This window comes from Corapipo altera, unplaced genomic scaffold (genome assembly GCF_003945725.1).
Source record: "Corapipo altera isolate COAL_440 unplaced genomic scaffold, ASM394572v1 60935, whole genome shotgun sequence".
In the NCBI taxonomy this organism is placed as follows: Eukaryota; Metazoa; Chordata; class Aves; order Passeriformes; family Pipridae; genus Corapipo; species Corapipo altera.
Genome location: NW_020885003.1, coordinates 532,549 through 555,602, shown reverse-complemented (window position 1 = coordinate 555,602; position 23,054 = coordinate 532,549). Strand labels below are relative to the sequence as shown.

The window sequence follows — 23,054 nt, the reverse complement described above, 5'->3', positions numbered from 1 at the left end:
GGGTTTAGGAAGGGCAGATCCTCTCTGACCAACGTGATCTCCTTTTATGATCAGGTGACCCGCCTGGTGGATGAGGGGAAGGCTGTGGATGTGTCTACCTGGACTTCAGCAAGGCCTTTGACACCATCTCCCTCAGCATTCTCCTGAAAAAGCTGCAGCCCATGGCTTGGACAGGGACACTCTGTGCTGGGTTAAGAACTGGCTGGAGGGCCGGGCCCAGAGAGTGGTGGTGAATGGTGCTGCATCCAGTTGGCGACCGGTTACTAGGGGTGTCCCCCAGGGATCAGTGTTGGGCCCAGTTCTGTTTAATATCTTTATTGATGTCTTGGATGAGGGGATTGAGTCCACCATCAGCAAATTTGCAGATGACACTAAGTTGGGGGGGAGTGTCGATCAGCTGGAAGGCAGGAGGGCTCTGCAGAGGGACCTGTATAGGTTGGAGAGTTGGGCTGATTCCAGTGGGATGAGGTTCAACAAGGCCAAATGCCAGGTCCTGCACTTTGGCCACAACAATCCCATGCAGTGCTACAGGCTGGGACAGAGTGACTGGAGAGCAGCCAGGTAGAGAGGGACCTGGGAGTTTGGATTGACAAGAAGTTGAACATGAGCCAGCAGTGTACCCAGGTGGCCAAGAAGGCCAATGGCATCCTGACCTGGATCAGGAACAGTGTGGCCAGCAGGTCCAAGGAAGTGATTCTTGCCCTGGACTCAGCGCTGGTGAGGCCACACCTGGAGTACTGTGTCCAGTTCTGGGCCCCTCAGTTCAGGAAGGATATTGAGGTCCTGGAGCAGGTCCAGAGGAGGGCAACAAGGCTGGTGAAGGGACTCGAGTACAAGTCCTTTGAGGAGAGGCTGAGGGAGCTGGGGCTGTTCAGCCTGGAGAAGAGGAGGTTCAGGCTCACTCTCTACAACTCCCTGAAAGGAGGCTGTAGCCAGGTCGGAGTTGGTCTCTTCTCCCAGGCAACTATCACCAAGACAAGAGGGCATGGTCTCAAGTTGTGCCAGGGGAGGTTTAGGTTAGATATTAGAAAGAATTTCTTTACAGAGAGGGTAATCAGACACTAGAATGGGTTGCCCAGGGAAGTAGTGGATTCTCCGTCCCTGGAGATTTTTAAAAAGAGACTGGATCTGGCACTTAGTGCCATAGTCTATTAACCACAGCGGTAGTGGACCAAGGGTTGGACTTGATGATCTCAGAGGTCCCTTCCAACCCAACTGATTCTATGATTCTACGATTCTGTAATAGTGAATTTCACAAGGGTGGGTTTTGTGGCCTGGGTGTGATACATTTTCCCTTGGGCCACATAAAATGTAAAATGGATTCTGCAGACCAGAGCTCTTCCCTTCTCCTCCATTCTCCCCTGCCATCATGGTTTTGTTCGGTGGGAAGAGGAGTCATTTATTCTTTATTCAGCTGACTCTGGCTCCAGTGATGTTGAATGTGGTACAGCTTCAGACTAATGGGCCATGGCTAAACTGTTCCTTGCTTTTTCCCTTGGGCTGGTTACTGGCTCTGAACAAGGTGATACCTGACTGGGAACCTTATCTGACCAAGAGGGTCTAGAGTTTAACTCTTTCCCCAAGGCAAGTGATTTGACCACTGAAAAAGTACAAGTGGGGGTGCAGTGATGCAGTCGATTTCTATTGATACTGACCATTCTGTGTTTAAAAAATTTGTGCAAGTAATTTTTTTTTTGATACTAAGATAATTTGGAGCATAAATCCAAGGATTATTTTGGGACCTGAACTGTGATTTGATGTGTTTAGGTTGAGGCAATTAGTAAAAATCTATTTTCAGAAGAGAGGCAGATTTTAATTTTGAGGGCTTTATCTCAATATATATGGAACAGCTTATGTATAATGGAGCCTTTGATTTCACCCTGCAAATCACGTGCCTGAGAGGTGTTGCAGTGTTCAGCATCAGAAAGCCTAAGCTGGTGGGTTTCCCCCATTTTAAAATTAAATAATGGTGTCTTTTGTGAAATACTTTAACATTTCATTATTTCAGGAGAAAAAAACCCCCAAATATCTTGGAGGTAGGAAAATAAATACAGCGTTCATCTGTATTGAGGTTTAGGAATACACAATTGGATTTCTTGAACCATTCAAATCTGTCAAGTTCCTTCCTGTGTCACGTACTTGGCAAGAATGTTACTGAACTACAACTTCTAATAGACGCTGCCAGCCTAGGTTGATAAATGCCCAATTTATACCCATGTGGTCTGTGCTGGTATTTTGTTTTAACATAAATATTTTCCTCCCTCCTCAATGTTTTCCCCTCTCTAATGACAAAGTTTAGCTGTGTCATTCCAGCCTTTGTTGTGCCGAGGCAACCAAGGTTTACCTGTCAAATCTGTCATCCCTGATCACTTGGCATGATGAGAGACTCTCATCCTTGATCACTTTTCTTCTTTCTCTGCACCCATTTAAATTCACTTTTTTTACCCATGTCCTTGTAAAATGATTTGATAACTCCGGGGATCATGTTTGCTTTCCTTGTGCCAGTATTGACAGTGCCCAGGTAGCCTTTAGGCTGAGAGGCTTGACTGCTTCAGGTGACAAGATTTCTATGTGAGTGACCCGGTGTTGCTGCACTGTTTAATTCCGCCCTGTTTCTCTTGCTTCGTCTCTCAGTTCATCAAATCCATGTAGTCCTTCTGACCTTGAGCAACCTCTTGTGAATTCATGGGAGCAAGTTTTGATGCTGCTTCTTGTGCCAAAGTCAGTAACAAAACATTTAAAAATGCTTGTCACAGTCTAGTTTTTGGGGGAGCTTCACTGACAGCAGTTTGACTTTCAGCACTGCCTTGTGTCATCTTGGTGTCTTTGATCTACTCCTTACCCATGTACAGTTTTTCTGCTCATCTCCATTGTAACTGTGACAGTGTCACTTATTTCTCATTTGGGCATTAGTTTAGCAAAAAATACCCAGCTTGTGGTAATCAGCTAACTGATTTCTTTTTTTATCTAAAAACCCACAAAGTTTGACATTTGAATAAATCAGGAAGTGGCTCCTAGTCTGAGGCAGGATGCTGTCTGTTAGTGATGATGCCCTACTTTCATGTTATGAGAATAAAGGAAGCTTAGGCACTTAGGTCAGGAGATGGAAAAGCCAAACCAAATCTCCCCTTCAGGATCCTTACTCATTTAGCTTAAATACACATAAGCTTACTTTGCATATAAAATACCAGAGCTATGCAATTGCTGTCTTTCTACTGTAGCTCCTCCCTTAATCTACCTTCTCCATTTTCATGTGCATACATCCTGTTAATGTGGCAAATTGTTTTAAATCTCAAATCAGCAAGTGAGAGTTCCTGAATGTGGATGGCAAATGGAAAAAATGGATATTTTTTTTACATTATCTCTCCTTTCATACTAATATGAATTACAATAATGGGAGAAGAAGATACTCCATCTAGAAACAGAATGGTTTTGACTCTGTAAATGAAATGTAGATGAATAAATGTGTGATTTCCTTCAGTAAAAAATCAACACATTCTATCAATATTACAATACAGAAAAGTTTCCATGCATTCAGAAATTACATCTGTCTACATTTCCTTGGGCTTGTACAGAATTGTCCTGGCATTGTGTTCTATAATGGGAACTACCGCTATTAGTTTTCTTAATAATAATGGAAACTCTTGCTTATTAAATAAAAACATGCATGAAGTGTAACAGAAGCAGTCTGCCCTTACGGATTTTTTGTTGTTTGGTTTGGTTTTTTTACAACTCTTCCTGACAGGCTTCCACCTTTTAGGTGAAACACTAATTTTCAAACTTTGTGTTGAGGAACTAGAGCCTTTTTGAATATTTTTACCTGCTTTTTAGCAGGCTGGATAAGTTGATTGAGTTTCATCTGGAAGAGCAAAGTTGATTATGTAGGGACTTACACAGGCAACAGGGTCAAAGGCTTAGTGGGAGGCTACAGAGAAAATACTAAATAAGAGCTTTTAATTGTTTCATCTTTTCCAAAATACTGCAGTAATGATGAAAGGGAGTGTTGCCTCATAAGTTTTTTATTTTTTTTTCTCCTGAGTTACAGGCCACTTACTTAGGAAATCACTGCAATGACATTGGAAGGGTAACTTGTGTCCTAGGATTCCTTTTATTCTCTTGAATGGTTGATGAATAAGAAATTGATATTATTAGCTGTTAAGAGCTACAAACATTATTAGCCATGTTTTAGTTAAGTAACATTGTTAGATGAACAACTGTGATGGCTTGTGGTTTGGGAAGTGGGAAACAATTTGAAGTTTATAATTTAAATAAGAGTATTTGTTTCTTTCTCCTTTGTAGTGGTTGAGTAATTGTGATGGTGCTTTGCAACTGCATTACAGTATTACCCAAAATAGTATGGGGGATATATATATATATATCTATCTCCCATACTATTTTGGGTAATATATATTTTATTTTAATATATATATATTTACATATATAAATATTTGATATCAAGAATGACCTTTTATCTTTAAATTCTGCTGTGCCATATGACCACTTCTTGTGTAGAAATTTTGTTCTAATCTTGTGCCTTTGAGGATATTTTTACAAAATATCTATATATTTACTCTATTTGAGGTAGTGGGGTTTTTTTCTGTTAAAATTACCTAATATTTATCGCTTGCCTTTTATACAGCATCCTCTTCAGTTTTGCGTGCTATTCCTAGGAATCTTGAACATCTGCAACTATCATTCGCTTCATAAAATGAGTAGGCAGTCAGCATCTTTTAGTTATGTTTGATGGTGCTTGTTGTCTATCCAAAAATTACTATATATGATCTATTATCTGCAGTTTCTCTGTGTTGATGCTGAAGTGCAAGTACTAAGGATGCTTTTGCATGATGCAGTAATTTTCTTTCGTATATTCAGGCTTCCCCTAATAACCAATACGATTGATAATTAACTTCTTTCATTTGCTTAATCATGTGTATCAGATGGAAGCACACTGGAAAAAAGTCTTGAACAGGCATTAGTTCTAGGCCTTAGTACTTTGATGTAATCAATTTAAATTAAGTATTTAGAAAGTTGTGCGGTAAAGCACAGAGAGAGGTAATTTTATGGTTAGATACATTTGAGCAATGTTGTGTGTTTTTTTTTCCTAAAATGTTTAAATTTTATATTTTCTCTTTACTTTTTTAAGGGCTGAGGGCAGCCCAGGATGGCCGCAGCTTCCTATGATCAATTGTTAAAGCAAGTTGAGGCATTAAAGATGGAGAACTCAAACCTTCGGCAGGAGCTAGAGGATAACTCAAATCACCTGACAAAACTGGAAACCGAGGCATCCAATATGAAGGTATTGCCAGCTCTGTGGCTGTGGTGCATCGAGATTTCTGTTACAGCCTTTTGTGTCACGTACTGGGAGTTGCCCAACAATTTTTGTGTGCATTTCGATTCCCATAGAAGTTCCTTTTCTACGCTATATAAGGGAAAACTATCAAATCTACATTATTATTATTGTTGTTGTTGTTGTTATTTTCAAAACCATTTTCTAGAAGACAGCTTCCAGATTTCATAGCTTCTTTTCTTGTGTGCTGTGATAAGCGTGACCGCTTTAGCACAGCTGAACTTCCCGGCAGGAAGTCCAGAGCACTGACATAGATTGACAAAGCAAGTATTTTTCATCCCTTGAAACCATGGGTTAGACTGGAGGTTTTCTGTGCTTTCAGGTAAGTCTGGAGGTTTTGGGGTGTACTATAGTTACAATATTTAACATCTCAAAAGGAAAAGTTCCTTATTTTGATAAAACCACAAGTCCTTCAGCCTCTCCCAAAGCCTAAATTAATACTTCATAATTTCACCGACTTCCATCCCTCTGGTGTTTATTGCCAAGGTGTGGGCCTTCAGAGCCACCTATCCAAGAGCAAACACTAGGCTCAACTGGAATTTAGGTGGATTTTAACCCACAGGAAGATACATACAAAACTGCATCTGTGTGATACATGGCACTAAACAAGGCAGAATTTCACAAGTGTTATAGCTGCATTGGTGTAGTGCTCTTCCTAAGCTCACAAATCCTGCCGCTTTTTGCTAACAGCCAGGAAAACCAGTCTGCTTTTGGTACCTCAGTTAAAAGGGCTTGGAAATTGTTGTTATTTCTGTACATACTCCTGTATAGGGTAGGCATATTCTAAATACTAAACAGTATTTTTTTTCTCAGTCTCCTTGCTTTCTGGTCTTCATATTACAGATTTACTGTTCTTTTACAACTAATCTTTATTTTTTTAAAATATGATAACTTGATTAATATAGCAATTAAAAATAGTTAAACTGACCTTTCTTCTCCTCCAGATTGTGGCTCATATATTCACTGTAAGAGGAAAAATTCTCCTGTGTTATGAAACACTGTCACTAGTTACAACACTTGAAAAAAAGCACAAATTTTCCAGATATATTTAATCCTTGCATTGCGGTGTGAAATGAAAATAACTTTGCTACTCAAATTGAAAGGAAATTATAGTCTTTTACACCACCTACTTGAAACAGTTGTTGGGATTAGCAGATGTGAAAAAAATGTTTGTTTGCTGAGTTACGTATCTGAAAACTAGTCCTGTCATTTATTCTGTTTTTCTTAAAATGATATTACAACCAATTTGTCAGTAACTCCCCTTCCCTGCCTGTCATTGCAGTCTAAAATAAGGAAGAACAGGGCAGGGGATATTCCTGATAGTTTTGAAAAAGAGGAGGAAAATGTCTCTTTTCCCTTCTTTGTCCACATACAGCTGCTTTGGTTGTTTGTTGTTTGTTTGGGTTTTTTTAAGTTTTTCTGCAGATAATTAAATTTCCACTAATCTAGAGACAGTCCAGCTGTACAAGCTGGTCTCCAGGGCATTAATTTGGGGTGTGGAATGGCTTTATGTTCTTACTTTAAATCTGTCAGATCACCAAACAGAAACTGGCTCTATCACGCTCCACAGAGAAGTGCTTTTGAGCATATTCAAAGTAGAGGTCACATTTTGTTCTGTCCTGAAGTTCCTTTCTAGGTCTAAGGAATTTACCCCAAAAAACTCCTGACCCAAATATCAAATGCAATATGTTTCTTTTCACTTTGGGGGATGGGTGGAGAGAAGACTGTGCAGATTAATTTGTTTTGTGGTTTTTTTGCTTTGACTTGAACCTGAAGGATACTGTGGGAATGATCTTGGGGTCTGATTGGAGTCTGTGGGTGAAGTTTGATGGGGATCGTTGCAGGATTTTCTTAAGTCAGGAGATAATTTTAGTTTTGCAAGCTTTTGGAGAAAGTATGTGGTGGCTTTGTATTACTGAAAGAAACTGCATGGTTTGTGTGGCTTCAGTGCTATAATTAGGGATGATTACAAGCAAAGTCATTAGAAGAGCCAGAGCATGCAAGATTGAAAGCCCTTTGGCTACTATATATGCAGTTAAAAATCTTTCCAAAAAATGATCCTTTGGGAGCATGTAAGTGTCACAGAGCCCTTGCAACCCCTCCCACCAAGTAAAAGCCCATATATTAGTGGGAGAAGGGGAGCAAGAATGGAGAAAACAAGCTGTGGTTCTGTGGCAAACATCACTGGTTTTGCAGCATGACTTTTCATCCGTGTCCCAGTGCAGGGACATCTCACAATGACTCCTTGGGCTGCTACTTTGTCTCCTCATTTCCTTGTATTATTTAATCAGCTGTGAAAGGCAGTAGTTAGGAAGGGTATTTTAAAGACAATGTTGTATATTTAAAGAATTTGATTTTGGAAGTAGTAGTGTTAAAATGTTGTGTAAATGTGCCCCATCTTTACAATCCCTTCATTTCAGAATTGTGGCAATCATACACGTATTAAAAGCTTAACATGACCTCATCTTGCACATGTATTTGTTATAAACTGCTACTGACCTATATAAGAACAATGTCTGAATGCTTCGTGTTTAAAGCTAAATCTCTTGTTTAAAAGTGAAAATTCCATTTGCTAACAAGAAAACAACATGATGGGTAAACAAAGAGAAATGTGATAATGTGGGGTGCCAAAATGATTAGTAAAACAATCTCCACTTTGTTTTTTAATTTCTGTTGTCCTAGGGATTAACTGTTCAAACAAAAGAAATCCCTCAGAGTATTATGACTAACTTAGGAAATTCAGTTGTTATTATGGGCTTATTGTCGGATGAAATACAGCAGTTTGGTATGATAAAATGTTCTCTCTAAATCAACAAATATGCTGTTTCATGGTTGATGAAATAAGTGTTGGCCAGTAAGCGGAGAAAAATGGTGTCAGTGTCTAGATGTAGGAGTAAGTGCATAAACACAGACTATGGACACATTTAGAAAAATATGTAAAATTAATGAAGAGACAGAAAGCAGTCCAGTGTCAGCTCTGCTACTCTGTGCATGTGTTTACATGTTTCCCACATTTGTAGGAGATTTTTGTGAGACTTTCCTGCCTGATTCTTGTCAAAGACAAGTACTTTTCTGTTAAGGATGACACATACATATTTTTCTAATGTCATAGCTACTGGATATCAGCATTTTTCCCTGTATAAAATCTGGAGGGAAATAGGTATATTTAACTTCTAGAACTCAAGTAGTAGTAAAGGAGCGACATCATGCTTGATTTTCATACTCACTGAGTACTTGGATTTTACAGTAAATGATCAATGCATGATATTTTGTGTAAGAAAGGCATTTGTCGTTTATGTGATGTTCTATGAGCAAAACGTCTCTTTTACTTTTATGTAGTACACTTAAAATTTTATTCTGCATATGATTTTTCAGTTTGTTTAATTTTTCTTTTCATTCTTCTGAACGTCTGCTGAGGAATTCTGTCTTTAGGAATGAGTAACTGCTTTTATCAGATGTCTCCTCCATTAGGTAAGCAGGTGACCACATTTTCTTTTAAATTACCAAACCTCATTTTATGGTGATACTATTATACTTAGGTTCCATTTCTTGGTATTTAACCTCAAAAACCCACTTTGTTCTGATCAGCTACCTCTGATCATCAGTGTTTATTGACCCTCACTGTAAAGCACAGAAGGTGCTGGGAGATATTTTTGTAACTGGCACAAGAGTTTTTATTTCAGTCTATTGTGGTAAGCCATGTGTTTGCAGATTAGAATTTGAAGCCTAACATATTCACAGATACCTCTGATACATACAACCTAACATTTTGTCAGGTGCTATGTACATAATGTAGTGTGCATCTCTCTGTATGTGAGGTTCCTCGTGTAGATGGTAGATAAATACATTTAACAGATACCCATATTTTTAATCCCATCTTCAGAAATCTTAACGACATAAATTATACATTTTGCTGGGGATACTTACTCTGTCAGATAATGTCATTTTTTCCATCTCAGTGGAATGGGAGAGTGTTTTTAGCTTCATTTTGCCTTTTCCTTTTGTCTTATTGTCCTCAGATAAAAGATAATTGGTTGGCATCACACAGTGAAATGTTTCACCAAGGCATACATAGAAAAAAACAATAGAAAAATTATGTTAAGTTATGAAAACAGAGCATTCAGTACGCAGAAGAGAAATGCTTATGTTGAGATTTGATCTGGAATTGCAGTTAGTGAATAGGCTGCACATAACTACAGTAGAATAACCAAACTACAGTGCAACTTGACATGTTTTTATTTGAATCTTGAATTTAGTGTGATACACATTTCTTTCTGCATCCTGCTACGCATTAGAGTATTAGCATTATTTCCAGAACTGTCCCTAGAGATCTCATTTCTGAATTATCTGGTATTTTGTTATTTCTACTGAGAGGTCGTCAGATATAACATAGTGGATTATAGTTGCTTCATGAACCAAAACCAGTTTTGTGATATCTCCACAGTTATTGGTCATACAGAACTTGGGGATATTTCTGTACAATGCTGAGAACATCTCAGTGGCTCTGTCTTATGTTTTAAGTGTCAATAATAAAACTTAGAGAACAAAGGGATGAAACAGATGGAAATGAAATGTCAGAAATAAATTATATTCACCCAAGCTGAGTATGAAATTGCTGAACTGTCAGTTGTAAGGTATGACCTGTTCTACCTTCTCTTCAACAATTGGGAAGATTAAGGTATGACCCCTTTGACTTTAAAGAAAGTAGATTACAGCCTAAGAAAGAGAAGAAATCATTTACTTGAATGATAGTGAGATCTTGATACTTAAAATTGTAATCATGCAAATTATTTCCCTTCTGTCAAAAGTCATCGGGTTTTCAGCCAGTTGTCAGACAACGATCAAAATTTTTTGTTTAAAATGGCCTCATCATGCAAGTTATGGAAGATGGCAAGTGTGATACTGCTTTTTAAGAAAAAAAAAATTTAGAAAAAACTGCTGGTCTATAGACTTGCAAACTTGAGTTTGTAATGGACATATCAAAAACCACAGTAAAAAACGGACCCCTAGTGGGTAAAGATCTAACTTTTCTTTCTTATGGTGAAGTGCAGCTCTCAAATATGAGTTCTTTGGAGGAATCATTGAGTAGGAGGTAAGCAGTATTGGCACTGATGACTCTACTTGTTTTTGTAAAATGAGTTTAGTAGTGTCCCTCATTGAAGACTCTTGGAGAACTTAAGTTGATTTAGGAAGGTTCTTTGATGATTATCCTAATTAAAGGAGGAAACGAAGTGCAGAATAAATAGTCATAGTTTGGTTTTTTTTTGGTTTTTGTTGGGGTTTCTTTGTTTATTGTTTGTTTTACCTTATTAAACCAGTAATATCATAGTGACATTTCTACCATTACCTGTATTTCTTTCCAACATATTCATAAGTTGTGTGGGGAAAAAGTGAGATAGAGAAGTCTGACTGATGATTTTCATGGTGGTAAAAATAAACACAAGAGTGTGAAGCGCTGGGGAAGAATCTTATGGTATCGGGTGACTGAATACATGGCAAATAAAATTCTGTGTTCCAAAGCATAGTAGAGTCATGACTTTTAGAAAACAGCCTTGACTTTATGTATGCCATGAGGGGATGTGAACTGACATGGCTACAAAATAGAAAGAGGTCTTAGGGATACTCTAAACATCTGAAAAATATGGAGGTTTTTTAATGTGTTGTCAGGTTAGTGCTTAGTTTGGATCCAAAAGGTTGCTCAGACACTGGGAATTTCTGAGGATAAATAGGGAAACAAAAAAGCTATGACTGTGTCACAATGGACACATGCTGCATCCAGAAGATGAGTATTAAGTCCTGTTCTGATGAACCTCCTCAGTAAGGATCTAGTATAATTCATATAGACTCAAAAAAAATTAAGTGATCTGAAAATCTTCCTGAAGTGGCATGACTGAGTAACACTGGGACTCTTCAAGTGTAGAGAGATTAAAAACAGAGAGGAACAGAATGGGAAAAAGGTTGTTGAGCTCTAAAATATTATAAATATGTTGAGGAAAATTAATGGGGAATTACTGGTTTTCCTGAAAAGCAGATCTAAGAGACATCAAACAAAGTGAGATAGCCAGTGGAAAACAAACAAAACAAGGCTTGTTCCATATCATGTTTTTGCTGTGGGAGGTAGGACCACTGGAGACATGGTTTCAGGAAGTTTGCAAGTCAAGGCCAGAGGGAAGCTGGTAAGAGGGCATACAAAAGAAATGAACAGTAGGTTTTGTTTGTGTATCCTCTCTAGATTTCTGCTGTTGGAAGGGGAGATGTTGGTTTGGAAAGATGTTTGGTCTGTCTCAGTGTCAAAGATAGCATTTGCTCTTGATTCTATTCTTGTTTCTATTCTTGGTTCTATTCTTGGTTCTTACCTAGTGCGCAAGTCTGACGAGAAGCAGCTGAGGGAGCTTGGGGTGTTTAGCCTGGAGAAAAGGAAGCTCAAGGGAGATCTTATCTCTGTACAACTACCTGGAAGGAGGTTGTGACAATTTGGGGGTAGGTCCCTTCTCCCAAATAATAAGCCACAGGATAAGAGGAAATAGCCTCAATTTGCACCAGCAGAGGTTTATTTTGGATGTTAGGGAAAATTTCTTCACCAAAGGATTGTCAAGTGCAGGAACAGGCTGCTCAGGGCAGTGATGGAGTCACCGTCCCTGGAGATATTTGAAGATATACAGATGTGGCACTTGGGTTAGTGGTGGACCTGGCAGTGCTGGGTTAACGGCTGACCTTAAAGATTTTTCCCAACCTAAATGATTCAGAGATTCAGTGGTAATGCTGTGGTGTCATTACTGTGCTGCTATGAGGTTGTGGATACATTACCACTTTTACTGCATCCTTCTGGCATTTATTTCACATCATTCTGTGCATGCCTGGCTTACAGCTTTTTGGAGAGGACTCCTGTTTACCTGGATATAAGCTATAGTGAAAAAAAATTCTTTTTTTTTGCTTCCTACTGGCAGCAGTTGAACATAAATTTTCCCTCCTTAATTAGCCAGTGTATCACCAAGTGATGAGAAATTCCAGTGTGCTCTTCCTTTGCTCATTGCCATGCTAGTAGTGCAGCTGAGAAAGTGGTGCCTGTGTTGCATCTGCCCTTCTCCTGGCATTGTTTCCAGGCAGCTTCCAGCCAACTAATGAGTCAACTTCATTTTGTCTGACTGATTTTTTTTTTTAGCATTCTGACTGATGCATCCAAAGTTAAGAGGTTGGGGGTTTTTTTAACACTTTTGTACTCCTAGCTGTTAGGAGTTGTTTTTGTGGTACTGTGGGCTCTGCTGACTTAACAGAGCTTGGTTTTTTGTCTAAACTTCCAGTATTTTTAAAGCATATACTGATAAACAGTAGATGCTTTGTCTTGATTTCTCTGATACTTCACTGAATTTTGTTGGTCTCAGCTTTTGGGTAGCATTAAACAGGAACACAAATTACAGACAACAATAAAGGGAAATGTAGAAATATATAGAAGAGCAGCTCAAGGCGAGTTTGTGTAGTACGTTTCCTGCTTTTGAGAAGGAAACTATGTGAGGAAACCAATTAATCAAAATTAAAAAAATTTCTTTGCAGTTCTTGTTTATATATGTTGCAATTAATTTGACCACCAGATCTGTTTTTTGCTTGTAGCCATAACAAACTTTGTGTTTGAGATAAACTACCAAAAAACCATAATTTACACAATCGAGTTTATCTTTACTCTTTTTCGGTTTTAGATAAAAAAAAAACCAAAACACACCAAAGAGAGACTTAAAATACATTTTATTTGAGTTTGCACTTTCAAACATCAAGGAAATGCCAGGTTTAAGGTAGATAATACTGTCCTGATTTTGCCTGCTGGTCTGGACATCCTATAATGCATTTTTACCTAATCCAAAAAAAAAAAAACCCTTCCAAAGTTAGCATGATCAGCTCTTAGTATGGATGAAAATACATGCTTGTGTAACACTGTTATTTTTTAGTTTACTTCTGCAAAGGAAGTTTTTTAACAGATGTTTTCAGGTATATAGTGATGTGTATTATGTCAAACATTACTCTTGAAAGTTACTTCTTGGCAGAAATTGAGTCTGCAGAAAAAACGGAAATTTTTTCCCCAGAAAATACCTTTTTTTTTTTCCTCGCACGGTATTAAAACTAAACTAGAACTCTGTCCTCCTCTGTCAGTTGGATTTCTTAGCCAAACCGTGCCTCTTTGGATGACTCTGGTCTCATTATGAGTGGGTCACATACATTCTGGAAATTCCACGACTGCAGTCCCGAGTCAGAAACACTGTCTGGAGATGGCCAAGCTGGCAGGAAAGAATTCAGTGAGAACTCTAAGATGCACACCTCACATGGCACTGACCAGACGCTGGCTCAAAATCCAGTTATATTCAGTGCAACCTACAAAATATTTTGATTCAATAATAATTTATATTTTTCTTTCAGTGTAACCAAATTATGTTTCATATTCTGAAATGTTATTCTGAATTTGCATTCTCAAATGTAATAATACAGATGTTAAAAAATTGCTATGTCAGCTGTGTTTGTTGTGCATAGTAATGAATTAGCTAGCTGTAGAAATTTAACATTTTAGCTGTTTAAGAAGGGATTACATAAAAAACATAAGAGTAGCACAATATCTGACACTTTGAAAGTCAGGTCCCCTTCCAAAGGGTTTGGCCATATAGGCATTTGTACAGTGGATGTGTACATACACCCCTACTCTCAGTTGGAACCTCGTTTAGCTTTGTATTTATCCCATTCTTCGTAACAAGTGTGATACAAATGGACAGAATGTGGTAATACCTTGGTTTGTTCTTTGAGTAGCCATGCTGGCTTTCTAATTTCTTCATGTTTGCGTTATTTAACCCCCTTATGAACAGACTTACTGTACATGATAATTGAGGGTGAAATGAGCTGCATGTAGTCTCACACACAAGCAGTGTTCATCTGGAAAATTAACTCTTGAGGCAGAGCTGCTGTCTTCTTGCTGCTAATATTAACAATGACTATTTAGAGGCTAAACTAATGAAAATGTAATTTTTCATTTTTTTTTTCCAGCAAACACATATTTTCGTGAACAAATAGGGAGAAAAGGCATTGATTCAGCAGTAGCAATCCTTGCCTGTATAAATATTTGTAGAATATGTGCTGACTTCTCAGCTTCTATACCTTATGCTGTGTGAATTCATCCAGTGCTTTCCTTCTAGTGCGTGCTTAGTTTCCATTTATTTCAACACATCCTTTCCCAACATGTATGCACTTGAACTTTTGAAGTCTTGCAAGGGAAAATAGTAATCATGGTTAGCACAGGAAACATTATATAGTTTTTTTATTTATTTTTTGTCTCCCTAATGCAAGCCTGCATCTTTCTTCTCTAATTATTTCATTTGCTTGCAGTTGGATTTTGCACGTGCTGAATGTTTTTTCTGGTACCCCTTGCACTCCAGTCTTTCAGGAGGCAAGAGATAATGTCATTAAAGGCACATAAAGAAATCTGTCATATCAGGATAGTGACTCAGAGAGGAAGCATATTGGTAATATGGGAAATTCTGGGAATCTAGGAAATAATTCTCTTCAGTATGCGATCAGACATCTTCCTAAGTTCACGTGAACCAAAAATGTGGTTATGAAAGTAATTTTGCATCCTATAAAACAGACATCTAAAATATCCCTGAATTTATTTAAACAACAAAGAAGCAGCAGTGGCATTAGCCTGATCTTTGCAACTCTAAAGATTCTACCAGAATCCAAATTGGTTGGAAAATTCAAGATTTTTTTTTTTTTTAATTTATTTTAGAATTTAGGTAAAATTGACCTGGTGGTACATGTAGTTAGTGCCATTATTTCAGATGGTCCTTTTTGTGCAATAAAATCAGATAACTTAAGTTGACCTGACAGTGTGCTTGCACGAAAGACTTCGTACTGTCTTCTGTGTGTACAGCAAGTGACAGCTCCTGAGCATGGTGGCACCAAGTGAATATTTTTCTTTCAGAAAATGACATTGTTTTAAATTAAAATGAACAACATCATTTCACATAACAAATGCTCTCCTCTTTCTACAAGGCTGAAAGTTGAGTTTGGTGCAGTGTTTCACCTCAGTCAACAGTGCTGTCATCATTGCTTTTGTTGTTTGGGTCTGGTTACAGGGTTGAGCAACCAGAGCCCTAATTAGAGAGGTTCCCACCAAACTTGATTAATTATAGCAGTGTAATTCACCAAAATGTAGAGGAGTAAAGGGCTTCTTCCAAACACTCCCTTGTTTCCTATGAATGTTGTACCACTGATAGAATTAAGGCACTGTCGAGTTCATATAGTGATGAAGGGTCATGTGAGACCTTGAACTTAAGTTCAAGGCATAGAAAAATACTATTCTAGAGTCTCTCCCCCGCACTGTTCTCACATCTAATGATTTTGTGGAATTGGGGTGATGGATATGCTTTTAGCATGTGCTACCTTTTTTCTGCCCTTTTAAACAAATAATAATTGAAACAATCTGGCGTTCAACCCCATTGAGGGTCAAAAACCACTTTCAGGTTAGGAATTTTATATTAAGTTTCCAGTATATCAGGTTAAAAATATTAGTACCAGTGCTGTCAGAAATATTCTCATTTTAAAATGCGGCTGATTTGGTTAAAAATAATAGTTCCTAGTCTGTATGCATATATCTGTCCTGTTGATTGCTAAGATAGATGTTCAGTTACTGTCTGAAATTGTAAACCAAACATAACTGATTTGTCTGAATTGTCATCAGAATGTCTTTTTTCAGATACCATATTTTGAAATGTTCCTAAATATTAATATTTGTGCTTAAAGTTCTCAAAAATGAAGAGACCTTAAAGCTTAACTCCTTAGGATTTTAAATCTGCCCTTGTTATTGTTGTTTCTCTGTGATTCCTTTCTTTATAAGCAGCCCTTAAGTCATTTTATTTACAACTCTTACCACTTTGCAGGGTGTATATACTGTTGGTTAAAGTGCTTTTCTTCTCAGTGGTTGTACAATGGCATGCTGGTGGATCTGATCTTTTTTATTTAATTATCCATAAAGTAATTTTAAGGTCAGGACTATATCCACAAAGTCCAAAAAAAAAAAAAAAAGAAAAAACCACTGACCAGAGAAACAAAAAATCGATGTTGTTTCAGTACTTCACAGTGCAGAGACTGTGAAGACAGAAGACAGAAACCCTTTTAAATGATGATGAGTCATAGGGCTGCTCCATTTCCAAAAGCATTCTTTTGTAGTTCTACCACAGGACAAGATAAACTAGGTTATATTATACTGACCATTAAAATAATTTGACTTGTGTTCTTTAAAAGGAGGAAAACTTGCAGCCTTTCCTTATAGATACATTTGTGTATTCTTTTAGTAAGTCACTGCTAAGTTAGTAAAGGATTTGCTTAGAATAATGCTGTAAACCACTACAGATATATTTATTGAAAGTTGCATAACTAAACAGAATATTAATTTACCTTCAGTAAAATTGATTCAGCTTTGTTTGTGGAGACTGTTTTACTCTTTAGCAGAAATTATATCATAATACAGAATTGTTGTGGGAAAGTACTGTTTCAAAGCACTGTATGGATGTAAACAGTGTTAGTGCTGAATCCTAGATTATAAATAGTGAATAAATATTTTCATTAGTACAGTAATAGATAACTTACCATGTTTCCTACAGATAGGTTATTGCAGAAAACTTCTCCGTTTTTTATTCAAGTGAAAATGTGAATTTCCCAATGTGTCATTTTAGCACGCTGCCTCATTTTTCACCAGTAGCTGACCCAGTGGCTGCCACTCTCTCTCTAACCTTTACCTGCTTTATTTAACTGCCTATTTATATAATTGTCAGCTTAGATTTCAAAGTATGTCACGATGGAGTGTGAAGGTGATGTCATAGCCTCACAATGGCACTATAGCAGAGAAATGTAGAAAAATACAAAAGCACATTGTCTACTAACATGAAAAAAATACATGTGCTGTTTGGCAAAAAAAAAAAAGAGATAATTTAAGAAAAAAAAACAAAAAAGAAAAGGTTAAAGCCTAAATTAGTGAATTGAAACAGAAAAAACTGAGAAAAGTGATCCGGTATGCTAATGTTGAACTGTTGCCAGTATTTAGAGAGAGCAGTCCCTTGCTGCCTGGACACCTCAGTCATGTAATTTGGTAGTGCAGGAAAAGTTGATAGTAATTTCACTTAGCTTTTGATATTGGCTCTTGAAGCAGGAAGACTTATTATGTGGGAAAGTATCCTGAACATACTGGAATAGCAGATGTGCCACACAGAGGAGTGAGAAAGAGGCTTCTAAGAAGGGAACGGAAGGAGAGTTGGGTTATTTGGGCTGGGTTTTTACCCTGTACAAGGGTGTTGTTTTCAGAGAAAAGTGATTCATTAGTTATTTATAAATTTATCTGAGTTGACAGATCTTTCACAAGGCTGCAAAACTCTATAAAGACCTACTCCATGTATCCACATTGCCCTTTGAGACTTTTAAACTAAGACTGCTGTCTGCAGATTTCATCTGCCCTTACATCAGATAATGTAGTAGTCCTTTGAAAAACACCACATTCGTTGTATGTCTGACTTTGCTGACAAGGCAGATGTTATGTATAGAGATGGCTGGGCCATGTGGCTAATGAGGATGCCCTTGAGCACAAGCACAGGGAAGATGTGTTTCCAAGAGCAGAGATTTTATCACCCCAGGCTTGATCCTAAAGGCAAAGCTGGCATTAACAGGTAGTGCAGTAAGAGCAGATCTGTAGGTAATTGTATTAAGGATCCAGCATGCATATACTGTATGTATTTTAGAGGATTTTGGTTTTGAACTGTCTGCAGTCCCGTGGAGTGAGTGCCCATTAGCATTCTTGAGTGGAACTGGTGGCTTGGTTTGATCTGAAAGGAATTCAGTTCATGCACACCCTACAGTGTGAACCGAAGTACAGCTGGTGGGGTAAATGGGAGTCTGGGGGACACACTATTCCAAACTAAAACATGAATGTGGACACACACCTTGCCTTCATCAGTTGGGCAATGTGTAAATTGGGAAATTTGGCCTCAATTCCACTGCAGGATTATTTCCACAAAACAGTGTAACCATAATTTGCGTGTCTGTACTCTGGAATTCTTCATAAAGTTCCTTTATCTAATTCCATGGTGGGGGCTGCAGTGACTGAGCTGTTGCCGTTTTCTCTGAGTCTAGTGCTTGGAGATTGTTTCCCCAGAACCTTGCACAGTTCTGTACTCAAAATTCTTCTAGGGTTTTTTTGTTTATTTTATTTTATTTACTCTTTTGTTACAAGGAACAACACTTTGAATATAGAAAGCTCAGTCCTGTGTTGCTTAAAAGAATATCTTTACTTTTTGTAGATGTCATGTTGTTTCCCTTTAGTTCAGGATATTGGTCGTTAGAGACTGACCCCGGAGATGACAGTCTCTTTCAGCAGCATCCTGAACGACCAGTCAGCCTTTTTCAAGGAGAGCACTGCTTGCTCCACTCAGAGAGGGGCCTAGAAGAGGTGACCTAAACAAAGCTCATCTCCACTCTTCACCCGGTTGGTTAACCGCGGCCAACGGGCATCTTCTTCCAATGCGGTCGCACAAAGATCAAAAGACAAAGGCATGCACCTGCCGCAGAAGTAGCGCTGCAGCGTTTAACATCCTGCTTTGCAGACGCTGCTGAGCTCTTTGGGCTGGAAGTCAGCTTAAAGAAGACAGAAGTTCTCTATCAACCTGCACCTCAGGAAGTCTTCCATTATCCACATATCACCATTGGCGAATCAGAGCTCAGATCAGTCCAGCAGTTTAATTACCTAGGTAACCTCATCTCCTCAGATGGTAAGATTGACGGGGAGATAGACAACAGGTTAGCAAAGGCATATAGTGCTTTTGGAAAACTCCATAAAAGAGTTTAGCGAAATAAACACTTGAAGAAAAGCACAAAGATCAGTGTTTACAGAACCATAGTGCTGTCTACGCTTCTATATGGATCCAAATCATGAGTCACCACTTGCAACTCTTAGAACGCTTCCATCAACTCTGTCTCTGTACAATCCTAAACATCCACTGGTCAGATTATGTGACTAATACATCTGTTCTAGAACAAGCAGCAGTTACTACAGGTATTGAGGCCATGTTGCTGAGAACACAACTGGGCAGGACACGTCTCCAGGATGAAGGACCACCGCCTGCCTAAGATCCTGCTTGTGGTGAATTTGCCACCAGCTGCCACAAGAGAGGAACTCTGAGGAGAAGATACAAGGCTGAGATGAAACAACATCTCAGCCTTGGCCATATTGATCTTCATCACTGGTCTTCATAACTCTGGCCTCCAGTCGGGACGTCTGGAGACACACCATCTGTAACACTGCTGATGCTTTTGAGAAAGCACACAGGATCACTCTTGAGGAGAAAAGACAATGCAGAAAGAATTGCATCTTGCAGAGTATGCCACCTAAGGAGTCCTTCTGCTGTGCCTTTTGCAGCTGGACTTGTCTATCTCGTATCGGCCTTTTTAGCCACCAGCACGCCTGTAACAAGTGTAGGTAGAGCCCTTCCCAAATCTTCGCTCGCGAAGGCTAGCTATGATGATGATGATGTTTCCCTTGAAAAGAGCTAAACGTGTTTAAAAGGTACTTTCTGTACAAGTCGCAAGAACCACTAATACTGGCAGTATGGTATGCTTAAAAGAGCAAAACAGTGATGTGGGCATCTTTTTAAATTGTCTAGAATTCATTAGAACGGTTTTCAGATGTATAATCCTGTGAGCAGAGTCTATGTATGAAAACTACATAGTACCTTTCATTACCCAGAATTGTTTTTATCTACTGACTATTGCTGCTTCTAGAGATATTTTCTGTGTCACAGTAGGAGAAATGATACTTTAAATTCCAGTAAGGGCTTTTTGCCTTGTAGCCAGTGTTTTTAATTTGTTTTTTTGCTATTGATGCATATGCCATTATGATATTGAAAAGGCTTTCACTAACTTTAATCGTGTACCTGAATTTAGGCCACTGAGCATTGGGTACCTGGGGCTTACAGGCTCTTCTTAGTGTAGTAGCCATTGTTTACTATGAATCTTTTTGTGCACTAGAACTATGTTCCTTCAGCTGTATAATTCTGTCATATGTAGTTTCAGTAGCATGAGGGAGTATTCTTGAGTTTGAAGCTTCAGCTTCATGAAGGAGTCCTAAATCTCTTCCTTGTAGGCTTGGTGATGGTGGTAATAGTAGTAGTAACAATATGAAGGAAACCTAAATCTTTTGTTCACAGGCATGATAGTGGTAGCATTTGTAGCAAGAACAAGATGACTCTTTTTGTTGTCTTACAGTGGTGCTAAGGCCTCAAGGAAAGTAAATCCTGGGAATTCTGTTCATGATAGTTTTCTGCTAGTTACGTACCTGACTGACTAATTTCTCTGCTTAATGTTTCTCCATCTGTAAATTTGAGATAACTGGTATTCACTTTGAGGGGAGCATGTTTTAAGTAAGCCAATAGGTTGAACTACCAAATAGGCTGAGTTATGCAGGATATAGTTTACATTATGAGAGTGCTTGGGGAAATTCTGTATAATATATTTGATGACAATGAAAGTTGTGACACTTGACCACTGCTCACAGTTTACATCAGTGTCTCAGAAACTGTTGCATGAATGTGCACCTGAGAGCAGGATAAGACATATTTACCTTGCGGTTTATTATTTTAAGGTTTTCTCAATCAAGCTTATTTCTTACAGGAGGTACTGAAACAGCTACAAGGAAGTATTGAAGATGAGGCAATGGCATCTTCTGGACAAGTAGACTTACTGGAACGACTTAAAGGTAAATCCAAAATTATGTTTGAACTAGGTTCATTTGTTTCTGCACTGTTTTTTCTTTGGGATAAAATTTTCTAACTGAGCTGCATCTTCTTCCTGGTGCTGGCTTTGATGGTTAGGCATAGTCTCAGTGTCTGCTATTTTTGCTAAACATTTTCAGACACATTCTCAAAAAAAAAAAAATCTATTCCTATGCTGCTTTTATGCTTTTGCTACTGTTACTCTTATTAATTGCTTTTGCTAAAACTTGCATTTCATTCAGTTCTTCAGAAAAAATATGTATAAGTTAATGATGGAACAATTCCACCAATTTTCTAAACCTGTTTGCACGTCCTGTCCTGCCCTCTCCATGTCATGTTACTGGAATTGTTTCTGTCGTGCTACAAATTGATGCCCCCTTTCCTACAGCATGTGCTGGAATGTGCATCATTCCATTGTATGGGATGTGCAAAACAAACCCAGACCACTATCTCCCTGTATGCATCCATTATCCCTGCCACTGACCCAGGAATTCCACAGGGGATGTCTACATTTAAGAGCCATGTGATGAACAGAGTAGTCATCTGTTACATGGCTGAAGCATCTGCAGGATCTCTGAAAAAGAAATTATTAGGAAGTGGGACACCAGATATCTGACATGATGTTTATGCAAAACGCTCCCCATTTCTGAAGTCCTCTGGGAAAGAGGCAGGCAGGCTTGTGTGGGGATGCTGTTCTGATTGCTAGGATTGCAGTTTGGTTATCTGCTCAGATTACTATTTGCTAAGTCTAAAATTAACATTGGTTTTGTTCACAATATCACCTTCAGTGGATTTCCATGCAAAATATTTTCATTTAAAAAAACCACAGATTTATTCAGGTAGTAAGAAATTTAAGATAGAAATGATCTTTTAAAACTTCTGCTCTGGAAATGTTTTCTCTTTGTTATCCAGAACTGAACTTGGAAGGTACCAGCTTCCCTGGAGTGAAGTTAAGGCCAAAGGTGTCCGTGCGTTCCTATGGGAGCCGGGAAGGGTCTGTGTCGAGCCGTTCAGGAGAGTGCAGTCCAGTTCCCATGGGGTCATTTCCAAGAAGAGGCTTTATGAATGGAAGCAGAGAAAGCACTGGTTATTTAGAAGAGCTAGAAAAAGAGAGGTAAATTTGTTTGCTTATTCATCCAGTATGGATTGACTTCTCATTTTAACATGACAGTTTACTGACACAGCTGGTGTGAATGTGGTTTTGGTTACTGGTGTATTTACCTTAAAAGGTAGGAAACCAGGAATCTGCTTTATGTTTAGATGCGCACACACAAAAATATTTTTAAAAGTCTGGAAACAATGTTCAGTTTCTCCTGCTGCTTCATATATGCATTTGATTGTTACTCTTTGCTGGCTAAAGGTTACTTTATTTTGATGAGCAGGTTGTCAGTATCTGGAATATTTTTAGGTAGAGAGGGGTAGAACATTCCAAACACTTCCATATCTCCTCACCACTGTTGATAAATGCTGAAACTATAACAATGTGATGATGCAGTCTCTTTCTCTCTTTTGCAAATGGTTATTAAGTACCAAAACTGGTTTATCAGTTATTTACTGTTAGAAGACATTTACCTAGTGATTTTGCTCTCTCAGCAAATGTATCAGCTAAGCAAAAAACTTAGTCTTGTCTTCAAGATGTTGTTCCCATCAGATATTGTGCATTGAGAAAATTCTGGTATTCCTTTTCTTGGAAGGAAGGTGTATCCATTTAATAGCTGTATCCATTTCAGGTCATAATACAGAATTGTAGCACTTTATTAGTCACTTACAAAGGAAATGCAAAGTAAGAGACATGCAGCTGTTTCCACTGAAGACATCTTTATATCTTAAAATGAACTTGACTCAAATACCAGATGTTTTCAGAAGCCCATCTGCAAGACAGGGTTTCCTAAAGATTTGGTCACTGGCAGCTTCTTAAT

The 23,054-nt window shown here is 38.3% G+C and overlaps 1 protein-coding gene across 7 annotated transcripts in view; it reads left to right on the top strand.

Annotated features, from left to right (window-relative positions):
- Positions 1-23,054, top strand: part of APC (APC, WNT signaling pathway regulator) — a 96,919-nt gene that overhangs the window by 29,689 nt on the left and 44,176 nt on the right. For 6 of the 7 annotated variants that reach the window (XM_027667222.1, XM_027667223.1, XM_027667228.1 and 3 more), the window contains exons 2-4: positions 5,144-5,296; positions 21,035-21,119; positions 22,048-22,249. In XM_027667222.1, coding sequence (XP_027523023.1) covers positions 5,162-5,296; positions 21,035-21,119; positions 22,048-22,249 — 422 coding nt within the window. In that variant the 5' untranslated portion in view covers positions 5,144-5,161. Of the gene's footprint in view, positions 1-4,693; positions 4,713-5,143; positions 5,297-21,034; positions 21,120-22,047; positions 22,250-23,054 lie in introns of those variants that run through there. The other variant, XM_027667225.1, reaches the window with a different exon arrangement.